The 16314-nt window shown below is 50.1% G+C and overlaps 1 protein-coding gene across 2 annotated transcripts; it reads right to left on the bottom strand.

Annotated features, from left to right (window-relative positions):
• Window positions 1-936: 936 nt before the first annotated feature.
• Window positions 937-14155, bottom strand: DNAJB13 (DnaJ heat shock protein family (Hsp40) member B13). Of its 2 annotated transcripts, XM_075548659.1 has the most exons (8): window positions 14088-14155; window positions 10876-10979; window positions 9596-9757; window positions 6543-6700; window positions 3831-3944; window positions 2681-2794; window positions 1728-1804; window positions 937-1090 (listed from the first exon to the last, which is right to left on the bottom strand). In XM_075548659.1, exons 1-8 carry the CDS (start codon window positions 14153-14155, stop codon window positions 937-939), a joined length of 951 nt encoding a protein of 316 aa, XP_075404774.1. The 2 variants fall into 2 exon arrangements, with proteins under 2 accessions (XP_075404774.1, XP_075404775.1); XM_075548660.1 differs by lacking the exon at window positions 9596-9757.
• Between the last annotated feature and the right edge of the window lie 2159 nt (window positions 14156-16314).

The raw sequence follows: 16314 nt of genomic DNA, 5'->3' as shown, positions 1-16314 counted from the left end.
TCTACACTCAGACTCTGCCCTTTGCCCTTGGATGGAAAGAGTGTATTAACACACTTTTGACTGAAGGGTGCAGGTATGTTCTGCGCAGGCCTGGAGGTGAGATCCTCTCCCTGGCCTTCAGCAGCAAGGTCACCCTTCTAAGTTCAAGCACATTCACACTTAATCCTCACAAGTCAGTGAGGTGAGGGTTGTTGGCTCTGCTCTACTCTACAAAAGAGCCCCTGGAAGGGGAGGGGACTAGTCCCTGGAGCCAATGGCAAGGCTGAAACCAGAACTGAGGTCACCTACCTCTAGAGGCCACTGTCTAGAGACAGGCCAGTTCCTGGATGATTCACAGAGCGGGGAACCCAAGGCAAGGCGGGAGAAGCCCAAGCCATTTCCAGTGCAGGTACTCCCTCTAGGCATTCTGAGGGAAGTGGCCTTGGCAGAGGAAGCAGGTGGTAGTTCTGATGACAGCTTTTCCATGGACACCTGGGTGACCAGGGGCAAGTGTCTTCTCTTGGACTTTGACTTCCTTGGCTTTTCAACATGCCCACATCACACTCCACAGAGCGCGCATGTCGTGAAGGATCAGAGCCGTGGACCCTGAGAGGCCACACAGCCCTGCCCAGCTTTGCCAAGGTAGAAGCCCAGAGGCTCAGAGACCTCCCTCCCCACAAGTCAGTGCTGCAGGCAGGACAGGGCCCCTGCTCTTCCTTCTGCATCAGGGAGGGCTGGGAGGGAACTCTCCCTTCTTTCTACATACTGTCCTGGGCTTAGGAAGATCAGAATCGAGTCTTTATTATGTCAGTGTGAAGTCCTCTACCACTCCACCCTCGCCCTCACATCTGTGTAGCAGGCCAGCTCCCTTGCACACTGGAGGCTACGGAGGTGCTGGCAGGTGGGAAAGGCCTGGCTGCCTGTCCCATCTCTGCTTGAGCCCCCAGCCCACTAAGGTTAGGTCAGCAGTGCCTGGCGCAGCATCTGCTTCTTCTGGGGGGTGAGGCGTGTGGGAAACTGGATGTCAAAGAAGATGAAAAGGTCCCCCTTCTTGGTGGGGTCCTCGGGCAATGGCATCCCCTCACCTGACACCTTCTTGAAGTACTTGGGGCTGAGACAGAAGGATGGAAAAGGGAGATTAGAGAATATTCCAGAGCAGAACCTCAACCGGCTGCCACCACCCCTACTCTCATAACCTCAGGAAAGAGGTAGGCACTATAACGTCCACTGGGGAATGCCTTGTATCAACCAGAACCAGTGGGAGAGGGGAGGAGGCTGGCTTGTCCCCCACAGTTTGGTCCCTGGGCCCACTGACACAGTCTGATGGAGGGTCCCAGGAAGCTTGCTTTCCACATGAGAGCAGGGTAGGGAAGGAAGATGGACAGACTCCGGATTGGGATGGACAGTGCTGGGCAGCTGAGCGAAGCTTCCCATGCAGAGGGCCTTTCTTGGGGAAAAGATGCAACTCGAGCTCTACTGAGCGGTACTGGAGCCAGGGGCTGCAGCCCCTACCTGCCCCGGAGGCCTGCCGGGAGCCCTGCAAGTTAGAGGAAGGCACACCTTTTGCCAGGGGTGCACCGGGGTGTGGGCTGGGTTTGGGTCATCTATTGCCTCTAGCCGGGTACCTTTATGCTAAGCACCAGCTGCACAATAATCCCAACCGTACCTTGCAGGCCTGCCCAAAGCTACTCCCAAGGCCCAGGCCAGAGCCTCCCTTGCCTACAGGGGCCCTCGGCAGGTGGACTCACTGGACAATGTCATTGATGGGGATGCAGAGCAGACGGTCATCCAAGGTCTTCACCTCCACGGTGCAGCAGGTAAGAGCCTGGGGGAGGGAGGGGCACCATGGCCATTCTTTGTAGGGAAAAAAATCTATAACTTATCAAGGATTTGTGAGTGGGGGGAGAGGAGGGATGAAATGGGGAGCTGATATCGGGCTCAAGTGGGAAGAGAATGCTTCGAAAATGATGATGGCAGCAAATGTGCTGGACACATTGGAGGAATGTATGGATTGTGATAAGAGATGTAAGAGCCCCCAATAAAAGTATTTTAAGAAAAAAAAAAAGCACTTTGTGAGCCTTTTCAGTGACCTGGCCTGAGCTGGGTACCAGGGACTCCAAATGAGGGTGGGTGACAAGGTGGGTGACCCAAGCAACTGTCTGATCGCAGAGTTCACCAGCTGGTTTGTAAGACAGGCGTGGACATCCGGCGTGTTTGACAGTGAGAAGGAAGGGGTCCGTCTCAAACAGGTGGGGATCTGAGAGACTTCACAGAGGCGGTAAACTTTGGGGAGGGGCTTAAAGTGTCAGGAGGGCTTTACCAGTGAGATGAGGGGAGTTGACAGCAACACAGCATCTGACCTGGTGGCACCTGGGCAGCCGTGGCTCAGCGGCAGCAGTTAACAGGTGGGGTGGGTTACAGCAGATGAGATGCAGGGGGCCCAATGGAAGGCTGCAGACTGGGGTGTGAGGCTGTGGAGGGAGGGGTCATGCACTCCCTGGAGGGAAGACAACTGCAGACTGGTTTGGCTGGGCTCCGGGCCTGGGTGGCCGACTCAGCACATCCTGAGGGTCTTGCCTACTCACTGGGGTGAGTAGACGGAGAGACCTGACCACCTGCCTGTCTTGGGGTCTTCTCCTTGGGGACAGCAGAGGCTGGCTGTGATCCCTCCCCTCCCTGCTCCTGCTCTCTGCCCACTCACCTTGCCCAAGGGGATGGGGCTCACAAAGAAAAGGTTGTCGTTCTCCCTGCGGAAACGGGGATGGAGCTTCTCCTTTACAATGAAGATGATGTCAGCCGGGATGATGTTGGGGCCCTGGGCAGGGGAGGCCAAAGGGTGACAAGGACCAATTGGCTGTGTGACCTTGGCCAACTTCCTGCCCCTAAGGGTCTCCATTGTCTTCATCTGTTCAGTGGGGAGATTGGAGCAGGTGCTCCGGTGGGGCCTTCTCCACTTGGGCCCCCTGGCTCCTGTCCTGAGAAACCGGCCAAATGGATCCCCTCTGTGTTAGTCTCTTCTACTGAGCATGCTCAAGACGGATGCCCTCAGGGGACCAAGAGGCTTCCTCGGTTGGACATTTTTCTTGCCCTTTCCTTGCAACTCCATGGGTGACGCCCTTCGGACAAGCTTCATTACGCCATGGAAATTCTGCTGGCTTCTCTTCTGAGCACTGGGGACAAGGGAGTCAGACTGGGCCCTCACCCCAAGGAACTCCCAGTCTAGTGGGGGCAACTGCCCCTCATAGGCTCCTCCGTGAGCTCCAGGCTGTGATAAAGGAGAGCCTAGAGGCTGGGGGAGCTCTGGAGGCCTGGGAAGGCTGTCCAGCATGGCAGGGACATCGGAGCTGGGTCTTGAAGGGTGTTTGGGGGAAAGAGATGTTTTCTAGTGAAAAAGAAGTATGAGCTTGGCTCTGGTCGCTCTGCCACCGTGACTCTTCTCTGGACATTTCATTTTATATTATTATCCATCAATGCCTTCTGAGTATCTCTGTGGTTGGGCTTCCACCAGAGAAGCACCAGAACACATCAGAGAGAGCCCTGGAGTCGGGAGTGGGTTACCTTTCCTACTTTAGTGACCTGGGCCTTGGGCCAGTTCCTTTCCTCTCTGGGCCCCTGTTTCCCTCTCTGTAAAATGAGGATGATTCTGGGGCTGCGCACTCACAGGCATCGTGACACCCCGCCCCTGGGAAACATCATTAAAGACCATCTCACCTGCCCAGCACACCTGTCTCCCTACCAGTCCAGGACTCACAAGACCAAGAAATGCACCTCCTCAGTACTCCCACCACCTGAGGCCAGGTGCCTGAGCCAAGGGTGGGGTGCTGGGGACACTGAGCTTGCTTCTTCCTCACCTGATCCCCTTCCTTCTCGAAGGTGATGCGTGTGCCCTGCCTCCAGCCAGGCTTCACGTCGATCGTCAGGATCTTGTCCTTGATGGTGGAGGAGTACTTGTCCTCATTCAGCACCTGCAGTAGTGTGTGTGTGTGGTGCGGGGTGGGGAGACAAGGACTTTATTTAAAATTTCCATGAACACAGGCAATCAGCTGGCCTTTAAATGTATGAAAGGTGCTTTGTTCAGGCTTGATATACTAGAAACGGGCCATCCCCACTCTCTCTGTTGCCATTGGAATCAAAGCCTTGTGATCCAGATGGTGGCGTGTGTCCTGGGAGTGGGACAGAGATGCCATGCAGCCCCCGGGAGTGGATTCAAGTCCAGCTCCAGAAATTATGTGGCCCTGGTCATGAACAGATGCTCAGTTAAAAAATGTACTCAGAAAAAAAAATGTACTCAGTTCCTCTCTCCTGACTCAAGAGCCCCTGGCCCTGAGCCCCTACACAATTCTTAGAAGGTCCTGGCTGAGCAGGAAGGAGAGGGAGCAAGAAAGGCTATCCCAGAGGGAGAAAGGCCATAAAGGTCAGTGTATCGGGGCCTCCCAATGACTTCTCCATTATGCTGACCACCACTCTCCAATCACATGCCTAGAGGAGCATCTTCGTCTGCAGTGAGTGTCTCCTCTGCTGGGCAAAGGTGAGAGGGCCTTGTCCTTGTGCCTGGCACAGGGCTGGTTCATGGACTAAGGCTAAGCCGAGGACAGGACCCTCAGGCACGGAGGGCCTTCAACCAGTGACCTCAGGAGCTATCCACCATGTCCACACTGCTCCCTTTGACCCGAGGCACCAGGGTAAGTTAGCAAGTGTTGTGATTGGGGCTCCAGGGCATATGTGCGTGGACTTGTTCTTAACAGAACAGCGTTAAACATGGTTCTGCATTCCTGCAAACAAGTTGTTTAGTCTCATGAGGGTGCCTTTGCAAGAGGTCCCATCCAAACAGTGGTTTCCGAGTAGATCTGCTGAGCCAGTTAAATCCAAAGCAGAGAGGTCAGCCCAGGTTGGCGTGACTATTGGGGGCCACTCCACAGGGTTAATCTCAATAGATCCTCTTACAGAAGACAGGACCGTCCCTGGGGCTTATTAGAAAGAAGCTTATGAAGACAAACTGCACAGGTGAGAAGGCAGCCAGGAAAGTTGTGCAGAGGAACATCTTTCCCATCAGGATAAGGCACCCTCCATCATTCTTCCAGCGTAACCAGGCCTATCCTGGGGCAGTTTCCTTGGGAAGTCTTACCCCATCCACTCTAGCCCTGATCTTGTCCCTTCAGAGGTTGTTGCCCCCCAAACTCAAAGAACGTTTAAAAAGAGCACAATGTGAGTCCTTCGGGGATGCCAAAACTGCCGCTTAGACTTGGTATTCGTCCAAGTGTGAAGAATCCCTTGGGGAAGGGTTAGAGAACATGACCTTCAAAAGCGTACAGAGCTAGGTGGAGGCTATGATGATAGACAATAGTTTAATATTTTCATTGACTAAAGGTTTCCATGACTTTGCAAGCTATGATATGTATATGCAATGGTATCAAACAATCATTTATCTTTGAGACACCTCACAACATAACTTGTGTGGCATGGTACTGAGTGAAGTTAGTCGATCACCAAAGGATAAATATGGCCCTTCGTCAACCCTCTGGTCTGGAAATGAACTCACTGATGGCTCATCGTTGGGCCAAATAATAGACCCAGTCTGTCAGGGGCACAATAACACTAAAGAGGCAGACACAGTACTCAACCATTTGAGAACAAAAGAGTGACATTTCCCAAAGACAAAGCTCAGAAGGGTTAAGGATGATGGAGGAATGGGAAACAGGAAACAGGGAGGAAGTGAAATCATGTCACATTTTGGGGATTGCATTCAATGACATGAAACAAAGTATGTATGAATTCTTGAACAGAAAGCTGATCTGCTTTGTAAATATCCACAATATTTTTTAATGTAAAGAGGGTCGATCCCCTCAATGATTTTTTTGTAGCAATACTTTTTGACTGACCTTGGTCCAGACCGTAGAGGAGCCTGGTGGCTCATAGTTGTTGCCTGGTGGGCTGCTAACCACAAGGCCAGCAATTCAAAACCCTGGTGGTTCCGTGGGAGAAAAACGGTTTCCACTCCCGTAAAGAACTCGTCTCTGAAAATCACAAGGGCAGTTGTGCCCTGTCCTCTAGGGTCACGACGAGTCAGAATGGACTCCAGGGCAGAGGTTAGCATAGACCCTGAGGAAACCCTGAAAGTGTGAACTGGGTATGCCTTAGGAATGTCCAGAGGGCAGAACTCACAGGTGCCTCCTACCCACATCCCAGGCTGCACCAAGAGAGAAGACTGCAAAGGGAACTCCTTAGTAGGAGTAGGATAAAGTCGGGCCTTTATCCTCAGTAGCCACACTCTAGATCTAAGATCTCATGAAAGTCCTTTGTAAACTGGGAGTCAGGGGTGCCCATGAGGATTCCACCTCTGCGGTCCTCTGACTCTCGGGGCTTGCCGAATGGAATGAACTTCGCAGGGTGGGATGGTGCGAGAGACCGTAGGCTGGGGCGCGTGGAGAGGGGGCTTCACACTGGTTCCCTTGCATCAGAGACAATGCTCCAGGAGAGGTCAAGAAGGAGCTGGCTGGTGACGGGCAGGGTTAGAGTGAGTGGTTAGGCAGGCTCCTCTTGGGGGCAACCAACTCATTACTCACCCTTCTGGAGATCTTAATCTTCTTGGTGCAGCCAAAGAATAAATCCTCCAGGGACAAGTAAAGGTCTCGTTCAATTGGGGGGTCCTGCTTCTGGACCCCTCGGCCCCGGAGCCCCCCAAAGTTCAAATCCACCTCACTGCCTTCCGGATCAAAAAACTCTGTAGGAGGTGAGAAGAATAAAGGCATTGTGTCCAGAGATTCACATGCACAGGGCACCCTCCCACGTCTTCAATGCTCCAAATGTGGTCCCTAGCGCCCCATCCCCGCCTCTCAGCCTCAGGTTGTCTGGGGTCAGGAAGCTGTCCTCAACCGTGATAAGCATCCCTTGCCGCCCCTCTCTGCTCCGTGCTCTGCTTTGGCCTCCCACTTCCCTGTCCTCCTTCCTCACCCCCTCCCAGTTAGGGAGTCATCCTGTCAACCTGTTGCCTTAGAAAAGAAAGGGGTGCCCTCTGGTGGTGGTGTCAGAAACTACTGCACCATTTGCTTGGAGAGAAGAGGCGAATAGCACCAGGCCTCCACTTCATGTGTTGGCCCAGCCCAAGACCACTCGGCACCCCAGATCCCTGTTTCTATAAAGTCAGTAACTGAGATTTGGGGGAGGGTATGGTGGTCCCTAACAAACTTCAAGGGTCACCAGCCTATCCCCAAGCTCCTCTTTCCTCGACTTTTTTTTTTTTAACTCCAGCCTAGTACTACACCCATAATTCTACACTACACTCCTAACTCTGCTGTGCTAACAGATGGGAAAGTCCTTTGATAGCTGGAGAGTCGGGGTGCCTGTTATGGCTGAGCTTGTGCCCTCGGTCTCTTCTGGGGAATGGAATGGAATGGTCTTCACAGGCTGGGATGATGTGATGACCGGGGGTGGGGGTGGGGGGTGCCAAGGGGGCTAGGGGACTTCATATTAGGTCCCTTTAAGATCTAATGGGTAATTAAGAGGCCTGTGAATGGTCTTGCTTTCCTGAGTTTATCTGTCCACCTATAGAGTGCCAGATAGGAGACATCCCAATAGCCAGGATACAGGAAGTCCCCCGACTCCCACCTTGACCCTGCAGGGAGGGGCAAGGGAAAATGGGGCACAAGAATCCCTGGGGTGGAGCATTACAGCAGCATAACTCCTGGACACTGCCTGTGGGACCCCACAGAGGCCCTTGGGCTTGGCCTTCCCTACTGAGTCCTTGCAAGCGCTGGCTTGGGGCCTCTGATTGGTCTCTTTCCATGCACCTGTCCCTGGGAAATGCCAGCCCTTTGCATGTGGAATTCTTTTCTGACTGCAAAGTCAATTTGCATTAAAATATCTCATTTGTGACATATAGATGATTACAGCCACATCATAATGAGGAGACTTAGATTTCAGAGAGGTGGAAATATTTGATAAGACCACAAACTTGTCAAATAAGAGAGCATGGGTGTGGGGCAGGCTCCCTGACTCCAAGGCCTTTGCTGTCTCCATTCTCACCTACAGTTTATGGACCCAGCTTTCTCATTGGAAGGCAATGCACAGTCGGAGGGGCACTGAGGCCAATGGAGCAGTGGAAGAGAGATATTTTGGAAAGCAGAAAATCTGTGACGTGGCCAGGGAGAAGGCGATGTGGAGGTGGGCAAGGGGGTGGAACAGGCCATGGAAATGTAGGCACCATGAGCTGCTTAACTGGTCAGGAAGATGAGTAAAGAGATGAAGGTTAACTGTCTTTGCAAGATGATTCAGAGCTCACACACCAATTCTTTGTCAGTAAGTCTGGGATCATTCATGCATCCATCTACTTACCCTTCCGTTCATTTACCCACCCACTCACCTTCTATCTCTCCACCCACCATCCCTTCACTCTTCTCAGATCTTAGGCTGGGGTTTGGATACTCAGATACTCAGAGTCCCTGCCCTGGGGGACTGCATATCTGATAGGGCGACAGGCACATCTGAGACATCAACTGTTAGCAGCACGTGAACTATTCCAACAGAAAAGCATTGGAGAATATCCCACGTGTACAAGATTAGCAAAACACTAGGGGGAAAGGTAAATGCTCATTAATGAGATGGCGATTCAAATGAGATTTTAATAAAATTAAAATGAACAGATGATAGATGTGGTGAACTGACCCCAGAATCCATTCCATCCTCCCCTTTGCACATTTCCTACTGTAGAATCCGGAGAGCCGAAGAAGAACAGTGTTCTGACTCTCTTGCAGCTAGAGTTCTGAATTTAAACTCTGCTGGTTAGGTAAAGCCCCAGAGCTGTCTGTGGCTTTGGCCAGAGCTGGGGAGCACTGTTGTGAAGATAGGGATTTTCTGTGCCCACCTCTAGCTTCACGCCTGTCAGGAGGCATGGGGGATAGCAATGGCAGCAAATCCCTTCCGCAAGGACTGCAGGGACAATGGTGTCTTCCAGATACAATAGTGGAGTTCCCTTGGTTCCCCTCCTCCAGCAGCTCTCCTTCTGGGCTGGATCAGAAGTGTTAATCTAGGGGGAATTCCCGGAGGGCCACTTAGAGTGCTCTCCTCCAGACCCACCAATGATTGCTTTCTTCCCAATGCTTTTTTACAGCCTCTAACTAGCCCCCATATTGCACACACCCTTTCCTGCTCACCATGGTGGTCACGGCATCTGTTTCTGCAGCCGATGCCTCAGACACACTTCTACCAGGACATTCTATGCAAGCATTCACACGAACAAAGGTGATCCATATATAATGTCACAAAATAACATTGTCACATGGAAAAAAATCAGTGTGCAACACTGTACAATATGGTCCCATTTTTATGCCAAATTTTAAAGACAAATGTAAGTATATGCTTTTAAATGCACTGACATCATCCTGGAGGATACATCAACTGTTAGCAACGGATAGCTGTTTCCAGAGAAGTAACTGAGGGCCTGCAATTGCTTTTTCAATACGTTCTGTCTTCATTTTTCACCATTTGTTTCCTTCCTCCTTCCCCCCTCCCAGTCTTAAAGAGAAAAGCAACAGCAACGAAATCTGCAGAGAAGCATCTTTTAGAATCAGTACCTTTCCCAGTAAAGCACAGGGCTGGGTGGGGGCTGGGCGGGACTCACCACTGAAGGGATTGTCTCCTCCGAAGAATTCCTGGAAAACCTTTTCCGCGTTGCCATGGAAGACATAACCGGTTGTCCACGGGATTTGTGATCCAAACTCCACAGGGATCCCACCTTTCAAGCCCTCCTCTCCAAACTTGTCATAGATGCCTCGCTTCACAGCTGTGGACATACGTCATCTTAGGGAGAGTCCAGGGTGGGCTGGGAGGGGGCGAGGGCTGGGATAGATGGAGGCACCAGGAAGACCCCGTTATGGGAAAGGTCAAAAACAGTCTTAGCTCCAAGATACCTCCTGTCTGGAAATCTTTGGAATGAGACCCTAGAAGTTAGGGATTTAACTTTATCCTGTATGAATCTAAGTATATTCCCCCCCTCCCCGCGGCCATCACCCAAAAGAAAGATGGGAAAGTGTTAGGCTTGCTAGGGTGGGGTGCAGAGTAGAGGAAGAAATGACAGACTAAGAGTCAGGGTATAGTCCTGGAATTTGGTCTGGGGTACATAGCATCCTAGAACCCTGTAGGACAGAGCAGAATGCCCTCCTTGGGTTCTAAGTCTTTAGATCTTTATGGGAGCAGGCAGCCTCATCTTTCTCCCTCAAAGCAACTGGAGGGTTTGAACCACTGCCTTTGTCATTAGCACCTCAGTGGGTAGCCCACTATGCCCCTAGGGCCCCTCTAAATATTCTAGAGCTCTGAAATGCTACACTTGGGTGTCTGGAGTCTTGAAAACGCAGGGCAAGAGAAAATTTGGTGACCCAGCCTTCCTTCCACACAGTACCTCTCAGTCAGAACAAGCCCTTAGGGAAAGCACCTGGGCATGGCTCCAAACTGGGGCAGGGAACTCCTCCCTCCTTTCCCCAGGCTGTGGTTTCCATAGGAGCAACACTTCCTAATCACCGTATATATTCATGTAATAAGACGAGTTTTCCAGCACATGTTTAATGCAGTTTAGGTGGTAAAATTAGGTTCCACGGCTGATATTCGGGTTGGCTGATACTTGAGTATATACGGTACTCCTGGTCTCTCTGTCTCTCCCTTTACTCATCTGTCCTTGGTGAGATGGAAACTCCGCCTTCACTTGTGTCTGCTGCTCAGGGCAATGCCTCATCCTGTTTTCCCTCTTAGTTTGCCTGCATCTTGGGCAGGGAAGGGAGATGCTTATTCATTCACTGTTGGGCCCCTTAGACAAGCCTACGTGCCTGAAGCTTAAGGTATGCTTTTAATTGAGGTGTAGGGGGCATCTTAGGTGACTCCTCCACCCTCCGTTCCCCAGTCACTCACGGTCACTCAGCACATCGTAAGCCTCTGCTATCTGCTTAAATATCTCCGTGGAAGTTGGCTCCATGGACCTCAGGGGGTGGGTCTGAAGAGCAAGTTTCCGGTACCTACAAGGAGGAGGAATGAGAGCAGGCAGAACAGCAGACCGTGGTTCCACTCTGGCTGCGCTGCCTGTCTCAGTGGCCCTCCTCAATTCTGATGTCCGCAGATGAAGGTCACGGTGATGACCTTGGAGGTGCGATGCTCAGGCCTCCTGGGAGGTGCCTGGTGTGTGGAGCAGCTGCTCTAGGCATCTGTGCCAAGTCTCTCCTTTGCCCAAGCTGCTCCCAGCCAGTGAGGGAGAATGGTGGGACCCGGAGCCCTCCGATGGGCAAGCTTACAAGGAGGATGCCACTGTGGGTATTGCTGCCCAGTCCTTCCTTCCTTCCCTCCCTCTCTTCATTGATGGTGGACCCGCATTCTGAAGCTCATCCTTGCGGGGTGGGGGGGTGCCTGCTTCTCAAAGAACCCAAACTGGCACACAAGCGTCTTGGGAGGATCAGAGCAAAGAAAGTGCACGAGCCTCCCGGCTCTGTGCTCATCGGTTGCTGCGCTGTTCTTTTCACGCCTGTATCTGCCCACTCCTGCCCCTTCTCACACAGCAGTGTCAGAATCATCAGTGTCCCAGGAGGAAAGAGACGTCGCGGATTTGGGAATTCTGGGTAAGACTGAGCTATTCACCCACATGGGGTTTAAACCACAAGTGATAGCACAGAGTTGTGTTCGGACAGAACCCTGAACCCTCCCTGCCACCTCTGAGCAGATGGGAGCAAGAGGAGGGAGAGTTCCTGAACCCAGAAGGGGAAGAGTTGTGAGCAGGGCCTACGGAGGGACTGTGACCTTCAGCTAAGGGACACAACCAAGCCAAAGAGGCTCATAAGAAGGGCGCTGGGAAGAGATTGCCCAGCCCCACTCCCCTCCCTCCCTCCAGTCTCCTGCTCAGAGGAGGCTACTAGTTGACAGCCACCGGTTTCCCTTGCTGAGCTACAAACCGCCGCCCTCTCTGTTAGCAGGCAACTTTCCACTGAGCCACCAGCTCCTCCATAAGAAAGAGCAGAGCCTAGAATGATGCCTGAGGTTGCTTTGAGTCCGAACTGACCCCACAGCACACGATTCCCAGGGCTCAAGCTGGGCTGTCTGTCTGCAGGACTCTCTGGTGGCCTTCCAGTAGGCGACAGCACACAGTGTCTCGCCCGGTCTCTGAAGGTTTCGTGAGTTTGTCCCACTTCTTCACCCACACTGCAGACTCTCTTCACTGTCCCACCTGCATCCCCACAGGGCTCTGCCCAGGTCGTAGCCCATGGTAGGTAAGCCTAGTAGGCAGGGGGTCTGCATCCTGGTGATGCCATCTGCTGTGGTCATGGCCTTAGGCTAATAAGGGTTTCTGTGAGGATGGAAAGAAAGTGATGGAAGGTGTTCAGAACAGCCCCTGCGCAATCAGTAACTGTAGCTATTATCAGGACCCGGTCTCAGTGGCCTGAGCTAGCCTAGATCGCCCCCTTTGTCATTATCCTCCAGGGATCCAATGATGAAACGCCAAGCCTGTTCTCTCTCTTCTCCTTGCTTCCCTCCAGCAAGTCTCACCTTTCACTTGATGACCAGGTGAGCCTCCTAAGAGGCCTCTCTTCCTCTAATAGAAGCTTCCAGAGTATCCCGTACTTCTTCCTCCTTTCCTAACACCACATCACCGAATCAACATCATGTAAGGGGTACCCCCCAAACGGAATTACGCTGGGTGGAGCAGAGCTTTCGTAGTACCCCTTTTTCCTGCTAGGTGAGTGTCAAGCAACTCAAACTTAGTGCACCCCAAAGAAGCTCGTTGAGTGAAACAGGAGATCGAGACAATACTCATTTGTTTTGTTTTTTATGTGAGGGGATAATGCATTTGGAGTTCGTTCCACCAGGTCAGATTGTTAATCAAGCTTTCTATTGAGAGGTTCTGAAAAGATTGTGTAACAGTGTGTGACAAAAAAGGCCAGATTTGTGTCAGACAGGGGACTGGTTTTACCACCATGACAATGCACCTGCTCACACAGCCATCTCAGTGCGCCAGTTTTTAGGAAAACACAGCATGCCTCTCTTGCACCACGCACCTGACTCACTTGACCTCACTCCATGTGACTTCTTTTGTTCCAGCGAATGGAGAGGGACGTGAAAGGACAGCAATATGACAACACAGAAGAGGTGAAGAGAAAAACAAAGGAGGTGCTGTCGGCCACAAACAGATGAGTTTGAAAAATGTTTCCAAAAACGGAATTGCAGATTTGCTAAATGTATTAAGTGTAATGGAGAGTACTTTGAAGGTTGTTTTGTAATAAACAAACAAACAAATAAATAGCTTTTTAAAAAATCAAGTTTTGGGGGGGTACCCCCTAGTATACACATCCATCAAGTCTATGTTGACTTTTAGCCATCCTATAGGACAGGGTAGAACTGCTCCTGTGAGTTTCTGAGGCTGTAACTCTATGAAAGTAGAATGGCCCATCCTTCTCTTCAGGAGCAGTTAGTGGTTTTGAAATGCTGACCTTAAGGTTGGCAGCCCAGCATGTGATGACTGTGACACTAGGTGTGGTGATTTACTCAACATCTGCATTTACCAACAAAATTAAGTTGCATGAAGTAAGGGTTCATATCTGTCCCAATGGTGTCTAGCCCATATGGCAAGTGCTCAGTAAACATGTGTTAAAAAAATTTTTTTTCTAAAAAAATGTCCTGACTCCTGTCCTAGACTCTATTAGGAATAAACCACAAAGTCCCCAAGATCTGGTGGATAGATTTAGAGACACAGGTTATTCAATCCCCCACCCACTGAAGGGCCAGAATGAAACTTATCTGACCAGTTCATCCCCTGTCCCAAATCCTTGGGTTCTCCAGAACATTCTGGATGAAGTCCAAATGTTTCCTGTTCTCATGTCATTTCCAGGAAAACTAGGCACCCGGGAGAGCAACCAGGGCCTTGAGAGTAAAGGTGACTTGAGAACAGGTGGAAGAACTAGGGGGTCCACATGTCCAGCTTTGACATTAGCTGAACCCAAAGCCAAGGTACAGATGAGCAAGGAGTAAGAGATGGACCAGATTTTGCCCTGCTTGAGCTAAGCACAAAAGCTCTGCAGGGAAGAGATGCGGGCAGGGCCTGCTCAGGCACCTCCTAAAGCCTGGCTGTCACCCCAACTTACGCCTTCTTGATCTGGGCATCCTCGGCATTGCGAGTGATCTGAAGCACGGAGTAATAATCTTGGCCCATGGCTGCCTTGGCAGGAGAGAGTTCCTCAGGCTTCAGCTGGGTTGTTAGTCTGCATTCCTTGGTTACTCTGACAACCGTACTGGGGCACGCTGGGAGTTGTAGTCCTTCCTTCCCCGGCAAACTGCCCTCAGTGCTCAGCTTCCTAATGGATGAGAGAAAGGCCTGAGAAAACCCCGACTGGGTCTCCTCTTGAGAAAGGTCACCCAACTCAGAAACCGGGGTGTCACAGAGCCCTGTTTTGTTTTGCTTTTATGAAGAAGCACAGCAATTAGTCTTAACTAAGAGTTCTAGGACAAAATGCATGTGGCTGCTTTTTTAAAGTAATTAAATTTTTTTACAATAGTTTTAGATTTACAGGAAAGCTGTGAAGCTAGTGCAGAGAGTTCTTTTTGTTTATTTACCTTTTAAAATCATTGTATTGGGGGCTTATACAGCTCTTATCATAATCCATGCTATGTCAATCCATTGTGTCAAGCACGTTTGTACATTTGTTGCCATCGTCATTTTCAAAACATTTTCTTTCTACTTGAGCCCTTGGTATCAGCTCCTCCTTTTTTTTACCCCTCCCTCCCTAAGCCTTGATAATTTATAAATTTTTTTTTCATGTCTTACACTGATATCTCCATTCACCCACTTTTCTTTCTTTTTCTTGTATGGCTTTTTATTTATTGCTTTATCTACTGTGTCTAGAATAGTATTTGATATATAGTGGGTCCCTGATGAATATTTGTTGAATAAATATATACATTAAAAAAGTATTGAGAAAAATAAAAAAGGATTGATATAATTGAAGACATGCACACAATAGTGACTAGAGAGCACTAGGTCTTTACTACCTATTTTATTAATTATTATTATTTATTTTTTTCTAGAGGGGAGAAAGGAGAAGGGAGAGAGGGGAGAAGAGAGAAGGGAGAGGGGAGAGGGGGAGGGAAGAGGGGAGAGGGAAGAGGGGAGAGGGGAGAGAAGCCAGGGACTGCCAGAAGCTGGCTGGGGAGGATTATTATTATTATTTAAAAATCATTTTATTGGGGGCTTGTACAACTCTTAACACAATCCATGTATACATCCATTGTGTCAAGCACATTTGTACATTTGTTGCCATCATCATTCTCAAAACATTTGCTTTCTACTTAAGCCCTTGGTATCAGTTACTCATTTTTTCCCCTCCCTCCCCTATCCTCCCTCCCTCCCAAAACCTTGATCATTTATTAATTTTTTTCATGTCTTACACTGACCGATGTCTCCCTTCACCCACTTTTCTGTTGTCCGTCCCCCAGGGAGGGGGTTATATGTAGATCATTGTGATCGGTTCTCCCTTTCTCCCCCACCTTCCCCTTCCCCTCCTTGTATCTCTACTCTCATTATTGGTCCTGAGGGGTTTATCTGTTCTGGATTTCCTGTGTTTCCAGGTCTTATCTGTACTCAGGTCTAGCTGGATTTGTAAGGTAGAATTGGGATCATATTGAGGGGAAGAAAGCATTAAAGAACTAGAGGAAAGTTGTCTGTTTCATCTGTGCTATACTGCACGCAGACTGCTTGTCGCTTCCTTGCGATCCTTCTGTAAGGGGATGTCCAATTGTATAGATGGGCTTTGGGTTTCCACTCTCACTCCCCCTCATTCACATTGATATGATTTTTTTGTTCTGCATCTTTGATGCCTGATACCTGATCCCATCGATACTTCATTATCACACAGGCTGGTGTGTGCTTCCATGTGGGCTTTGTTGCTTCTCAGCTAGATGGCTGCTAGTTAATCTTTAAGCCTTTAGGACCCCAGACGCTGTATCTTTTTTTTTATTTTAATACTTTTATTGAGGGCTCTTACATCTCTTATCACATTCTGTATATTCCTCTAGTGTGTCAAGTACATTTGCACATATGCTGCTATCATCATTTTCAAAGCATTCTCTTCCCACTTGAGCCCCTGATATCAACTCCCCATTTTTTCCCCTCCTGATGCTATATCTTTTGATACCCTGGCACCATCAGCTTTCTTCACCACATTTGCCTATGCAACCATTTTGTCTTCAGCGATCATGTTGGGGAGCTGAGTATCACAGAATGCCAGCTTATTAGAACAAAGTGTTCTTGTGTTGAGGAAGTACTTGAGTAGAGTCCCAATGCCCATCTGCTACCTTAATACTTAACATATAAAT

This window comes from Tenrec ecaudatus, chromosome 4 (assembly GCF_050624435.1).
Source record: "Tenrec ecaudatus isolate mTenEca1 chromosome 4, mTenEca1.hap1, whole genome shotgun sequence".
Taxonomy (NCBI): domain Eukaryota; kingdom Metazoa; phylum Chordata; class Mammalia; order Afrosoricida; family Tenrecidae; genus Tenrec; species Tenrec ecaudatus.
Note: the sequence above shows the minus strand (reverse complement) of the source record. Positions and strands in the feature narration are given on the sequence as shown.

Coding starts and splice junctions, on each gene's coding strand:
- DNAJB13 (XM_075548659.1), bottom strand. CDS start 14,155: ATGGGCCAAGATTATTACTCCGTGCTTCAGATCACTCGCAATGCCGAG. Junction 3,945..6,542: donor AGATTAAGATCTCCAGAAGG/GTGAGTAATGAG, acceptor ACACTACTGCAG/GTGCTGAATGAGGACAAGTA. Junction 1,091..1,727: donor CCCATCAATGACATTGTCCA/GTGAGTCCACCT, acceptor CTTCTGTCTCAG/CCCCAAGTACTTCAAGAAGG.